At 51.4% G+C, this 12,871-nt stretch overlaps 1 protein-coding gene across 2 annotated transcripts in view; it reads left to right on the top strand.

Moving 5' to 3' along the window:
- LMF1 (lipase maturation factor 1) overlaps positions 1 to 12,871 on the top strand; it is a 137,576-nt gene that overhangs the window by 90,020 nt on the left and 34,685 nt on the right. For both annotated transcript variants that reach the window (XM_018915784.3, XM_050979908.1), the window contains one exon: positions 3,451 to 3,618. In XM_018915784.3, coding sequence (XP_018771329.2) covers positions 3,451 to 3,618 — 168 coding nt within the window. The remainder of the gene's footprint in view (positions 1 to 3,450; positions 3,619 to 12,871) is intronic.

The raw sequence follows: 12,871 nt of genomic DNA on the forward strand, positions 1-12,871 counted from the left end.
TTCCCTTGGAAAAATTCGCCGTTTTCTTGTCCTGGATGGGAAAATCTGCCAGTGTCAAAAAATTCCAGGCTGACAAAGGGAGGGTGCTTCCCCAGCTGTGGGTGCCTCTGGTGGGCTCAGGCACAGAGAGAATCCAGGAGGTTCTCCAGCATCCCTGTAGGGCTCCTGGTGATTCCCAGGCTGCTCCTGCCTCCCTGCCCCATCCCAGGGAAGCACAGCTCCCTTCCCGGGGCACCTGTGCTGTGCAGCACCTGGAAGGCATTGCAGGAACACACACACTCCCAGATCCTCCCCCAGCAGCTCCTGAGGCATTTCTGGGACCTGGGAATCACCGGGCTGTCCCTGGGCTTTGCTCGAGCCTCAAATCCCAGACTGCTTTGGGCTGGAAAGGTCCTGGAAGCTGATCCCACCCCAGCCCTCCCGCTGTGCCAGGGCGCCCCAAACCCATCCAGCCTGGCCTTGGACAATTCCAAGGATCCAGGGGCAGCCACAGCTGCTCTGGGAATCTGGGACCTGCCCACCCTCTCTCCCTCCAAGCCGGCCTGGAGCTTCCACTGCAGTGGGATTTGAGGCTGGAATTTTCTCTTCCTGCCCTTCCACAATTTGGGATGGCAAAAATCTCCAGTCCCAGCTGGAACAAGTGGGAACGATGCCCATGAATGCATTAATTACAATGATAATTAGGTGTGACATCAGTAACCCTGCCTGCTCTCCCTGGTCTTTATCCATCAGTGCCAAACATTCCAAACTGTTGGATCCATGTCTCAGCTGGGTCAGGATTGGTTAAAGCACTTAAAAATAATAATAATGCTAATGACAACATCATCAACAACAACAACAACCGTTTAATATTTATAATTATAATAAATAATAATTATAATTATTTTGTGGTAATAATGATAACAATAAATTGTGGTAATGTGATGCTAATTGTGGTGATGATGATAATAAGTTTATAATTGTCATAATAATAAATTAAAAATAAATTAATAATAAATTAATAATAATAACAAGAATCATCATGATGATAAATAATAATAAAATTATTATTATTATTAAATATTTTTAATTACAAATGAATCATTAATAATCATAATTATTTTGTGGTAATAATGATAACAAGAAATTGTGGTGACGTGATACTAATTGTGGTGGTGATGATAATAAGTTTATAATGGTGATTAATAATTAATTAATATATTAAGAATAATAACAAGAATCATGATTATGATGAAAATAATAATAAATTAGTAAATAATTACTAATAATAAATTATTAAATAATTTATTATTTAATAATTATAATTATAATTATAATGAATGATTATTATAATTATTTTGTGGTAATGATGGTGGTGTGATACTAATTGTGGTGATGATAATAAGTTTATAATTGTGATTAATAATAAATTAATAATATATTAATAATAATAACAAGAATCATGATTATGATGAAATAATAATAAATTAGTATTTATTATTTAATAATTATAATTATAACGAATAATTAATAATTATTTTGTGGTAATAATGGTATCAAATTGTGTTGATGTGATACTAATTGTGGTGATGATGATAATAAGTTTATAATTGTGATTAATAATAATGAATTAACAATTTCACAATAACAAACAATATTAAGAATAATTATGATGACCGCGATAAAATTATTATTATTATTATTAGTATTATTATTATATTATTATTATTATATTAATAATATAATAATAATAATAATAATAATAATAATAATAATAATAATAATAATAATAATAATAATAATAATGATTTAAAAGAGCCAAGGAGCAGGCTGCCTGTTTGGGATCCAGACAGTCCCTCTGGGAGCCTGGCTGGGAATGCTGTGAGGAGCCAGCAGGGATGAAGTGGCAGCAGGTCCTGGAGGAGGGGAGGGACCCTGGGGGACACCTGGGGCTGGCCTGGCCCCCCAGGCCGGCCGGAGTGGCCCTGGCAGAGCTCCCTGACCCCGGCCTGGCTCCATCCGGGAAGGAAGGATGCGGTCTCCTGTCCTGAGGGGCCTCCAGCCCAGGCCAGGCTTTATTAATCCCAGCTTTGCTAATAAGGAATTACAATAGTTGTGGGATTTGGCAGCGGGAGCGTGCTTGGCTGCCACGCATCCTGCAGGATTTGCCCTGTTTTGTTTGTATTTTGGATTTAACTACAAATAATTTAAAGATGTGTTGTGTCTCCTTCAATTAACATTTGTGTTTTCGACCTCTCTCTTTTTTTTTGTTGTTGCTGTTGAAGTTTTAAAACAATGCCAGGGAGTTTGAGCCTGTCAGATACGTTAAGATAAATTCACATTTATTTTTTACTCCAGCTGTGGGATTTCTTAGGGTGGCACTTATTAACATATCAGAATTTGGGGTTGTTCCCTTGGAAAAATTTGCTGTTTCCTTGTCCTGGATGGAAAAATCTCCCAGTGTCAAAAAATTTCAGGCTGACAAAAGAATAATATTGTCCCAAGGCCAGTATGTAAATACCTTAACCAGTAGAGCATGTTTAGAGGAATTACACTTTCCTCTCCCAAATTACCAGCTTGGAAAGCAGCTCTACCAGCACATTTATTTGAATTTTAAACATTTTGAAAGCAGACCTCTGAGGTTTTGAAATCTGGTTTCCATTCCTGGCTCTGTTTGACCCGAGGCCTGACCCTGAGCAAATCTTAGGCTCAGTTCCTGGATCTGCTCTGTGGATCCTCACTCACTCTGCCATCCCTCAGTGCTGATCTGAGTGTAAGATCTCACTGTTAAATAATAGCAGGGCTAATTTATGGTGGGGTTTGGTTGTGGTGGCAACAGGGAAAATTAAAAAACTCGGTTTTTTAGAGATGAATTTGTTTAAAGATGTGTGGAATAAAGTCATTTTGTCTGCAAAGAAACGAGTTCCCAGAGGTGCAGGATGGCAAACTTGGGGAGAGAAACAAGGAATGAGGCCAGAACTTCACAGCACTTCCTACCGAGTTCTGGAGGGGATTGATTCCCTTTTCCCTCTGATTTTGGGGGGGATTCATTCCCTTTTCCCTCTGATTTTGGGGGGGATTGATTCCCTTTTCCCTCTGATTTTGGGGGGGATTCATTCCCTTTTCCCTCTGATTTTGGGGGGGATTGATTCCCTTTTCCCTCTGATTTTGGGGGGGATTAATTCCCTTTTTCCCCTGATTTTGGGGGGGATTGATTCCCTTTTCCCTCTGATTTTGGGGGGGATTGATTCCCTTTCCCCCCTGATTTTGGGGGGGATTGATTCCCTTTTCCCTCTGATTTTGGAGGGGATTGATTCCCTTTCCCCTCTGATTTTGGGGGGGATTGATTCCTTTTTCCCCCTGATTTTGGGGGGGATTAATTCCCTTTTCCCTCTGATTTTGGGGGGGATTGATTCCCTTTTCCCCCTGATTTTGGGGGGTATTAATTCCCTTTACCCTGTGCCTTTGCAGACACAGCCAGTGCCCAGCCCCATCTCGTACTTCATGCACCGCTCGCCCTGGTGGTTCCACCGCCTCGAGACCTTGGTCAACCACTTCATCGAGCTGCTGGTGCCCTTCTTCCTGCTGCTGGGCAGGAGGATGGCCATCCTGCACGGGCTCCTGCAGATCCTCTTCCAGGTGAGCCGCTCCTCAGCCGTGTCCTTCAGGCCTCAGGGTCTGCCTTTTCTGCCTTTGAAATTCTGCACTGCTTTGGGCTGTAATTCTGACATTCGTGTTATGGTGCTTCAGGTTCTGGCTTTTCTGTTTTTCAGGACCTGTGCTGCTTTAGGCTGTATTCGTGTTATGGTGCCTCATGGCTCAGCTTTTATGTTTTTCAGGTTCTGTGCTGCTTTAAGTGTAATTTTGGGATTCATGTTATGGTGCCTCAGGTTCTGGCTTTCATACTTTCAGGTTCTGTGCTGCTTTAGTGTGTGGGTCTGGGCTTCATATTATGGGATGGTGAGCTCTTTGCACAGAGCAGGGAGACAAAACAATTCCTGGGCACCAAGGACAAATGATCCAAATCTCACCAAGGACAAATGATCCAAATCTCAGCCCAAGAGCACAAACCCCGTGGGCTGGAGAGAGAAAAACAAGGATGGGACTGCCTGGGCTAAAGCTGGGATGGGACAATGAGCTCCAAGATGCAAATGGAGCAGAACTTATAAAAGTGAGAGACCCCGTGACCTGTTGTCCATTTTGGGGTCATTTTGGTTCATCTTGGGTGCAGCCCTGGCTGGGCTCTTGTGCTGCCCAAGGTGGATCCATGGAGGCCTCCTAATTAATCCCTGCTTTGTTCTTTAGCTCAGTCCAGCCTCTGTTCTGGGTCACAAGGCATCATCCTGAGGGTGCCCTCCTCTCCTGGGCTTCCCCACCCCTCCCAGCAGGAGCTGCTCAGGGGACAGGGTGGGATTCAGGCTCCAGGCAGTGAGGATGATTCCCAGCCAGGAATTCCTGGGTGTTTCCCACTGCTGGAGCTTTGGTTTCTGTGTGGCAGAGGAATGGCAGCCCAGGCTCAGTGCAAAGGCTCTGTGGGGAATCCTTGTGATTCCCCCAGGAGTTCATTTTTATAGACATCTGTCCACCTCTGAGGGGATTCTTCTTTCTGTATTTATCATTTGAGGATTGTCCTTTATCTCTGGAGAGGGTCGAGCTGCTCTTCACAAATACCAGATTGACTGTGCTGAGGTTTAAAATCAAAATAATTCCTTGAAAATTCAATGGATTCACAATCCAGTTGATTTTTTGGGTGGGTTTTTTGGTACCTCTGCAAAACTCAGAGGACAGAAGCTGCTGCATGAATACTTCCCTGGAGCCCATCTGATTCCTCTCCTGCCTGTCCTGGCAGGGCTCAAAGAGCTCATGAAACTCCATTTCCAGCCCTTGCTGCCCTGCCTTTGTTCAGCATCATGAAATTCATACTCAGGAGCTGTTCCTGCTTCCTGAGAGTTCCTGTGATGATTAAACTGGAGTACAGCTCATAAAGCCCCTGGAAAACCACAAAAATGCTGATCAGGTTTTAAAGGTCTGACAGAAACCCTGGTGGGTTTGTGCCCTCCCGGCTCCTTCTGCTGCCCCAACCCCTCCTGTTGTGTCTGGGTGCCAATGGGCATCTCCTTTTACCTTCTTGGGGCAGCTTTGGTTGGGTTGGGATGGATTTGGGCACATGGAGGGAGAGGTCTGACCCAGGGAGCTCCCGGGGTGTCACTCCAGAGGTGCCAGCTGTGTTTGTGACACTCTGAGCTTGTTGGAGGCACTGGGAGGATTTTATTCAGCCCAACCCTAAAAAACCCCACAGACAAAGCAAAACCTGCCCTCTCTTCTGGTTACGATGGAGGAGGGCATGGTTAGATTAGAAATCAGGGATAAATTCATCCCTGGGAGGGTGGGCAGGCCCTGGAAGGGTGCCCAGAGCAGCTGTGGCTGCCCCTGGGTCCTGGCAGTGCCCCTGGGTCCCTGGCAGTGCCCCAGGCCAGGCTGGAGCAGCCTGGCACAGTGGAAGGTGTCCCCAGGGGGTTGGAACAAGGTGATCTTTGAGATCCCTCCCAGCCCAGCCCATCCCCTGCCCAGTGCTCCCCTCGGGGCTGCTCCATCCCAGGCAGGAACCTCCTGGTGAGGAGCAGGGCCCTGGGGGGGCTGGGGCACCTCAGACAGAGCTGAGCCCACCCCATAAATGTCCTCATGCCAGCCAGTGCAGGCATCAAGCCCCTTTAATTGGCCCTTTATTGATAGCTGGCAATTACTGCCTGATTTCCATCACGAGGGGAGTCTGGGCAGGCAGAAAGGGACCCAGTGTAAGAGGCAGCCCTGGTGCCTTTATAGCATTTCAACAAAAACCTGTTTATTTAATATTTACTGCCCTTTTCTTCATTCAGAATGACTTTTATTGACAATCCTTGTGCTCTGCAAAGGAAGCAATAAAGTTTAATGTTGATATACCACTTAATTCTGCTTTTCAAGATTTGAATTGACATTACAGACAAGTTTTATTGGACATTTTATAATTGTTATTGGAGTCATGGTGGCGAGCTGGAGTGAGTGTATTTTTCCAGATTCCAACTGGCCTGGAGAATATTGCTTTGTCAGGAACCCAAAAAAAGTTGGGCTTTAAAAGAGGAAAGTGGGGTTTTTTTCCAAGTGTGAACTTATTCTTCTTGCCTGCTTCACGTTTGTAAGGAAAAAAGCTTAGAGAGGGTGGAAACACCAGAGAGGAGGAGCTCAGCAGCCTGAGCAGGGATATGTGTCCACCAGGGGATTCCTGTGGGGCTGGGATTCCAGCCTGGAGTTATCCCAAGGGAGCTGGAAGCTCCACCTTGTTCCCATCCTGGATGTGCCCAGGAGGTTCCTATTGGGGTTTGTGTTTGATGGGAGCCAGGTGGGATTTGGGGTGGGATTTAGGGTGGCTTTGATGGACACCAAAGGGCTGCCAGCACCTCAGTTCCCCCCTGGAGGGGCCACAGGGACCCTTGGGATGAGCCCATTCCCAGCAGATCCCTGAAGGGCTCGGTGCTGCTGCTCCTGGCCAGGAATGGTCCCTCCTGCTGGGGTTCCTGCCCTCAGCTCTGGGGCTTTTGCCACGTTCTCCTCGTGAGCTCAGGTCAAACCCCACCATTCCATGGCCCTCCTGGGCACTGCTGCCAGGGGTGCCTGCCAGGAATCAATTATCCCTGGAAGTGTTCAGAAAACGGGGCTGGGACACTTTCAGGACGTGGTTCCGTGGTGAATGTGGTGGTTGAGGGTTGGATTTGGTGATGCTAAAGAGCTTTTCCAACCTTAACCACTCTGTGATGGGCTGGCTTTTCTAGCAGAGCTGGGTGTGGGCCTGAGAAATGCACACCTGCATCTGAAGCACCCCAACATTCTGGAGAAATCAAATTAAAAACACGGCTGTCAGTACCTGGAGGGGAGCAAAAGATCTCTTGGAGGGTCTTGGAGACCCCAGGTGAGGTCTGGACTCTTATTCTTGGCTCTGTAGAAGCACCAGGGCAGAGCCTGCCCATACCCCGAGGAGTTTGTGGGGTGTGGGAGGTTGGAAGTGCTGCTGGGGGAGGCAAATCCTTCAGCTTGGTGGGGATTTCACTGCTCCCTGGAGCTGCCTCCTCAAACCCTTGGATCTCCCTCCTCAAAACCTGGATCTGCCTCTTCAAAACCCTGGATCTCCCTCCTCAAACCCTGATCTGCCTCTTTAAAACCCTGGATCTCCCTCCTCAAACCCTGATCTGCCTCCTCAAACCTGGATCTGCCTCCTCAAACCTTGGATCTGCCTCCTCCAACCTTGGATCTCCTCAAACCCTGGATCTGTCTCATCAAAACCCTGGATCTGCCTCCTCAAACCCTTGGATCTGCCTCCTCCAGCCCTGGATCTGCCTCCTCCAGCCCTGGATCTGTGTGTTTTCCACGCTGTCCAACTCCCAGCTCACACCAAACGTATTTCTTGGCTCCTTGGAAGCCAGGCAGTAAAATTACACAGCTTGGCAAAGGAGTTGATGAGGGGAAGCGAGAGGGAAGCCAAAAAAAGAGGCAGGAAAAGGCACCTTGCCCCTCAGAGCTGGCAGTGGGGCTGGGAGGGAGGCAGGGAAGGGGCTGGGGTGGATCTGGCAGTGCCAGGTGGGAAGGAGCTTTGGGATCAGGAAGGTGAAATCCATAAATGCATAAATAGCATGGGAAGTGCCCAGCTGGTGCTGTTGGAAAGGCAGGGGCACTGCTTTGATTCCCATGAAGGCTCAGCCTGGGGAGCTGGGAATGTGGGGAGGTGTTTGAGCCGTTCAGTCCCTTGGGCTGTGGGTGGGTCTGGGCACTCTGAGCCCTTGCCCTGCCCCCGGGAGCTCCTGGCACCCTGGGGGCCGCAGGAGTCCCTGGTGGGCTCAGCCCCAGGTGGCACAGAGCTCCCAGGGGGGCTGGGCTGGGCTGAGGAACATCTGCAGATCCTCTGGGCATGGGGGAGGCTCTGCCCTGCTCCCACCAGGGCAGCCCCAGGATGGCTTCAGGCAGGAGCCACCTCAGAGCCAGGGCTGGCAGTGCCAGGGACACAGGGTGACAGTGCCAGGGACACAGGGTGACAGTGCCAGGGGCACAGGGATGGCAGTGCCAGGGACACAGGGTGACAGTGCCAGGGGCACAGGGATGGCAGTGCCAGGGACACAGGGTGACAGTGCCAGGGACACAGGGTGACAGTGCCAGGGCACAGGGATGGCAGTGCCAGGGACACAGGGTGACAGTGCCAGGGGCACAGGGATGGCAGTGCCAGGGACACAGGGATGGCAGTGCCAGGGACACAGGGTGACAGTGCCAGGGACACAGGGATGGCAGTGCCAGGGACACAGGGTGACAGTGCCAGGGGCACAGGGTGACAGTGCCAGGGACACAGGGATGGCAGTGCCAGGGACACAGGATGACAGTGCAGGGGCACAGGGCTGGCAGTGCCAGGGACACAGGGTGACAGTGCCAGGGACACAGGGATGGCAGTGCCAGGGACACAGGGCTGGCAGTGCCAGGGACAAGGGATGGCAGTGCCAGGGGCACAGGGATGGCAGTGCCAGGGACACAGGGTGACAGTGCCAGGGACACAGGGATGGCAGTGCAGGGGTGCAAGGGTGTCAGTGCCAGGGACACAGGGTGACAGTGCCAGGGGCACAGGGATGGCAGTGCCAGGGGTGCAAGGGTGGCAGTGCCAGGGGCACAGGGATGGCAGTGCCAGGGACACAGGGATGGCAGTGCCAGGGACACAGGGTGACAGTGCAGGGGTGCAAGGGTGGCAGTGCCAGGGACACAGGGATGGCAGTGCCAGGGACACAGGGTGACAGTGCAGGGGTGCAAGGGTGGCAGTGCCAGGGACACAGGGATGACAGTGCCAGGGACACAGGGATGGCAGTGCCAGGGGCACAGGGTGACAGTGCCAGGGACACAGGGATGACAGTGCAGGGGCACAGGGATGGCAGTGCCAGGGACACAGGGTGACAGTGCCAGGGACACAGGGTGGCAGTTCCAGGGACACAGGGTGACAGTGCAGGGGTGCAAGGGTGGCAGTGCCAGGGACACAGGGATGACAGTGCAGGAGCAGAGGGGTGACAGTGCCAGGGACACAGGGATGACAGTGCAGGAGCAGAGGGGTGACAGTGCCAGGGATACAGGGATGGCAGTGCCAGGGGCACAGGGTGAAAGTTCCAGAGCACAGGGATGGTAGTACCAGGAGCCAGGCACAGTTCCAGAGCACAGGGGTGGCAGTGCAGGGGCACAGGGTGACAGTACAGGGGCACAGGGCTGGCAGTTCCAGAGCACAGGGATGGCAGTGCCAGGAGCCAGGCACAGTTCCAGCCCTGCAGAGGGCAGAGGTGACACCCCCAGAGCCCCTGCAGGGTTCAGAGCCCTGCAGAGGAGCCCCAGAGGAGGCAGCTCCCAGGATCCAGCCCAGGAGCCCTCAGGGACTTTGGGAGCTGCAGAGGGAAGGGGGCACCTGCTGGGAGAGGGACCCTGCGGGGGGATGTGGCAGAAACCTCCAGCTCTGCTCTGGTGGAGCTGCCAGCACCACCCTTGCCCAGCTGGGCACTGCACCAGGGACAGGCAGCCCCTGGGAGCTGGGCATGTGCAGGAGAGCAGGAGCAAAGTCATTTTCCTCCTCTTTTTTTTTTCCTTTTCTTTTTAGGCAGAACACAGTTGTTGAACAGATATTTTCTGTCTTTTATTTTTTTTTTTTTTTTTTTTTCCTCCTTGGCTTGGCCAAACCCCAACCTCTTAAAAATTTCTTTGGAAAAGGACATTTCCCTCTGGTCGATTTTGTTCCCATCTCTCCAGGAAGGCAGGGGAGGCCAAGTGGGGGTTTTCCCCCCTCTTTTTTTTGGGGAGGGGAGGACCGAGCCCCCCGTTGTCCCAGCGCTGCCTCTGCCCCACCAGGAGATGCTGGAGGGATGAGCTGCCCCTGCAGCCACACACACACAAATTAAATCAGGCTGCTGCAGTGCCACAGCTGCAAGAGATTGTGTTGCTGACTTAGGAGGTAGCAGAGGTCACAGCAGCAGCCTGGAGAGAGGGAACAAAAATGAACCAGCCCCCCCTTCCTGCAGAAAGTGTCTGAATCCAGGGTTTGTTTTCACTTGTCAGAGCCGAGCTGGGTTTGTGCTCGTGGCCAGGCTGGTGTGAGTCAGGGGTAGAGGGGTTCCCCCGGTGCCAGGAGCACCAGGGCCCTCGTCAGGGCTTTACCTGGGCAGCCACGGGCACGGGCACTGCTGGAGGAGGTGTTTTCCTGTGAGTGTGGGTGAGAATAAAGCCCAGTTCAGTGGAGGACGGAGCAGACAGAAAATTCAGGAGTTATTCTGCAGTTCACACAGTCCCAGAATGGTTTGAGTTGGGAAAAAACTCAAAGCCCACCCAGTGCCACCCCTGCCATGGCAGGGACACCTCCCACTGTCCCAGGCTGCTCCAAGCCCTGTCCAGCCTGGCCTGGGCACTGCCAGGGATCCAGGGGCAGCCACAGCTGCTCTGGGCACCCTGTGCCAGGGCCTGCCCACCCTCCCAGGGATGAATTTCTTCCTGATATGCAATGTAAATCTCTTTTCTTTCAGTTTAAATCCATTCCCCCTTGTTCTGTAGCTTCATGTCCCTGGAAAAAATCCCTTTCCTGTTTTTTTATAAATCCCTAAGGATGCTGGGGAGCGTGGCCCCCCAGCCCAGCAGCTCTGGGTGGGTGTCACTGCCTGGGCTGGGCTGGGCTGGGCTCCCCTGCCAGAACAGAGGAAATTCAGCCTTCCCCAAAGTCCAGATCTTGTTGATTTTGTTGTGGTTTAGAAAGAAACAACAAACAGAGAGTCCCAGGAAAGTGAACAGAGCAGCACTGGAGGAATGGGCCCGTGGAGAAGAGTTTTGCAGTTTCAGTTGTTCAAAAATCCTCTTTGGATTTTTATATCTGGTGAGATGGAAAGTGCAGGCAGAGAGGTTCCGAGGTTCTTTGGGAATGCTGGAGCTTGGGCTGGGATTATGGAGGTGGATGCCAGCCCTGTGCACCCATCCTGGCCAGGTGAGGGTGGCTGGGGTGTCCCTGCCCCTCCTGGATCCCCAGGTCCCCTCCCTCCCCCTGGCACTGCTCCAGCTCAGCTTTGCCCCCAGCAGAACAGCAGGAATGTGAAATCAAAGCCCTTGGAGGGCAGATTTTCTGTTACATTTAAGCCCCCTTAAATGAAATCCTGAGCTCTGCACCCCCCAACAAGAAACATTCTGAGTTGAGCAGGCAGAGCCCAAAGTGTTTCACCACTCTGATGTTTGATTTCCCATCCAGCTCGATGGGCTCTGCCGTGCCCGACACAGGAGCAGCAGCACACACCACCCCAAACCAGGCAATAACCCTGCTCCCATAATGGGCTCTGGGATCAGTTAGCAACAAGTTAAGTCCTTGCACTCTGCAGTAGTCAGAGGGGCTGAGAAACACTCCCTGGGAGCCATAGGAGTGCATTTAATTAGCTCCTGATTCAGGGCAATGGGGGTTTTTTCTCTTCTCTTTTCTTTTCTTTTTTTTTTTTTTTTTTTTTTTGAAATCATTAAATAAAGTGTCACCCCAAGCCAGTGCTGTAAACTCTATTTTGATTGTGGCTGCAATAACCCCTTTGGGCGTCATTCAGATTGTACTAAACAGTTTCTGCAGAGCCCTGGTTTCTCTCAAAATAAACCCAAGTCCGGCTTTGACAAGCTCTAATGAAAAACAAATTGTTATATTACTTAGAAAAATAATTTGAAGGAAGTCTGAATTAGTTGTAAAGGTGGAAAAGGTTCAGCTACTTGAAAATAGAAATTTGGAAGGTATTTATTTTAACCATTAAGCCAGTGGCCTTGAAATACAGCCTTGTTTGTTCCAGAATGCTCCTAACGAGAGCCATGAATCACGCTGTTAATCAGAATGGGAACTTGATTAATTGGAGAGGGGGGCAGCAGTGACTCCAGCAGCCTGGAGCTGGGCTCCTTCACCATCCCTCATCCTGCTGGCACCACGGGGGCTTGGAGGGCATCCCACAGCCCTGGGCTGGCCTTTGGAGAGTTGGGAATCGGCCGTGGCTCCCGGGGCTCGTGCCTGTGCTGGGGCTGGGCTCGGAAGGGGCTGGTTTGCCATGGAGCAGGGCTGGCAGTGCCTCTGCTCGCCCTGGCCCTGCCAGCTCACCTCTGCTGCTGCTCCTGGCTCTGCTCTTGGGCCTGAGAGGGAGTTTGGATGCCCAGCCATGGAACCAGACTGGGTGGGAAGCGCTGCCATGGCTGGGAAAAGGCAGCAGGAGGGTCAGGGCTGGTTTTCACTCACTGGGGCTCTTGGGTTTGGGGCCAGCAGGAGCTGCAGTGCCTGTGACCAGCCAGGAGCACAGCAGGGATGAGTTCCAGAATCCTGCAAGCTGCCAGGTGTGCCAGGCTGGCCCAGTGCTGCTGGCACAGTTTGGTGCCACCTCTGTGCCAGTCCTTGGCAATATTGCTGAGCACTGACTCCAGAATCACCAGCTGGGTCCTTAAATTGCAAGGTTTGCTGGAATGGGCTGGACACTCACCCAGTGCTGGCGTTTTGGCCACGTTCCTGCTGCCCAGGGGCTCTCAGGTGCCCCTCTCTGTGCTGCTCCCTGGCTGCTCTTCCCACTCCAGGAGCAGCTCCCAGGACAGGGAGAGGCTTCACCTCCTGGGCCCTGGGGCAGCTCGGGGTGAGAGCTTGGCTCTTCTCCCTGTTTGGATTTTGCACCTGATTTTCAGAATCCCTCCGTGCTCCAGAACCTTCTGTCCCACAGCAGAATTTCCAGGTGCTGGGGCAGGGTGGGGGAAATGGATGCTGAGGATGCTGAAATGATCCAAGCTGGAGCTTCCAACATCTGCATCTCCCAGATGGGATTCGGGATTCAGCTCCAGGCTGGGAGATAAAGGATGTGTTGCACAT

The sequence above is a fragment of the Serinus canaria genome, chromosome 14 (genome assembly GCF_022539315.1).
Source record: "Serinus canaria isolate serCan28SL12 chromosome 14, serCan2020, whole genome shotgun sequence".
Lineage (NCBI taxonomy): Eukaryota > Metazoa > Chordata > Aves > Passeriformes > Fringillidae > Serinus > Serinus canaria.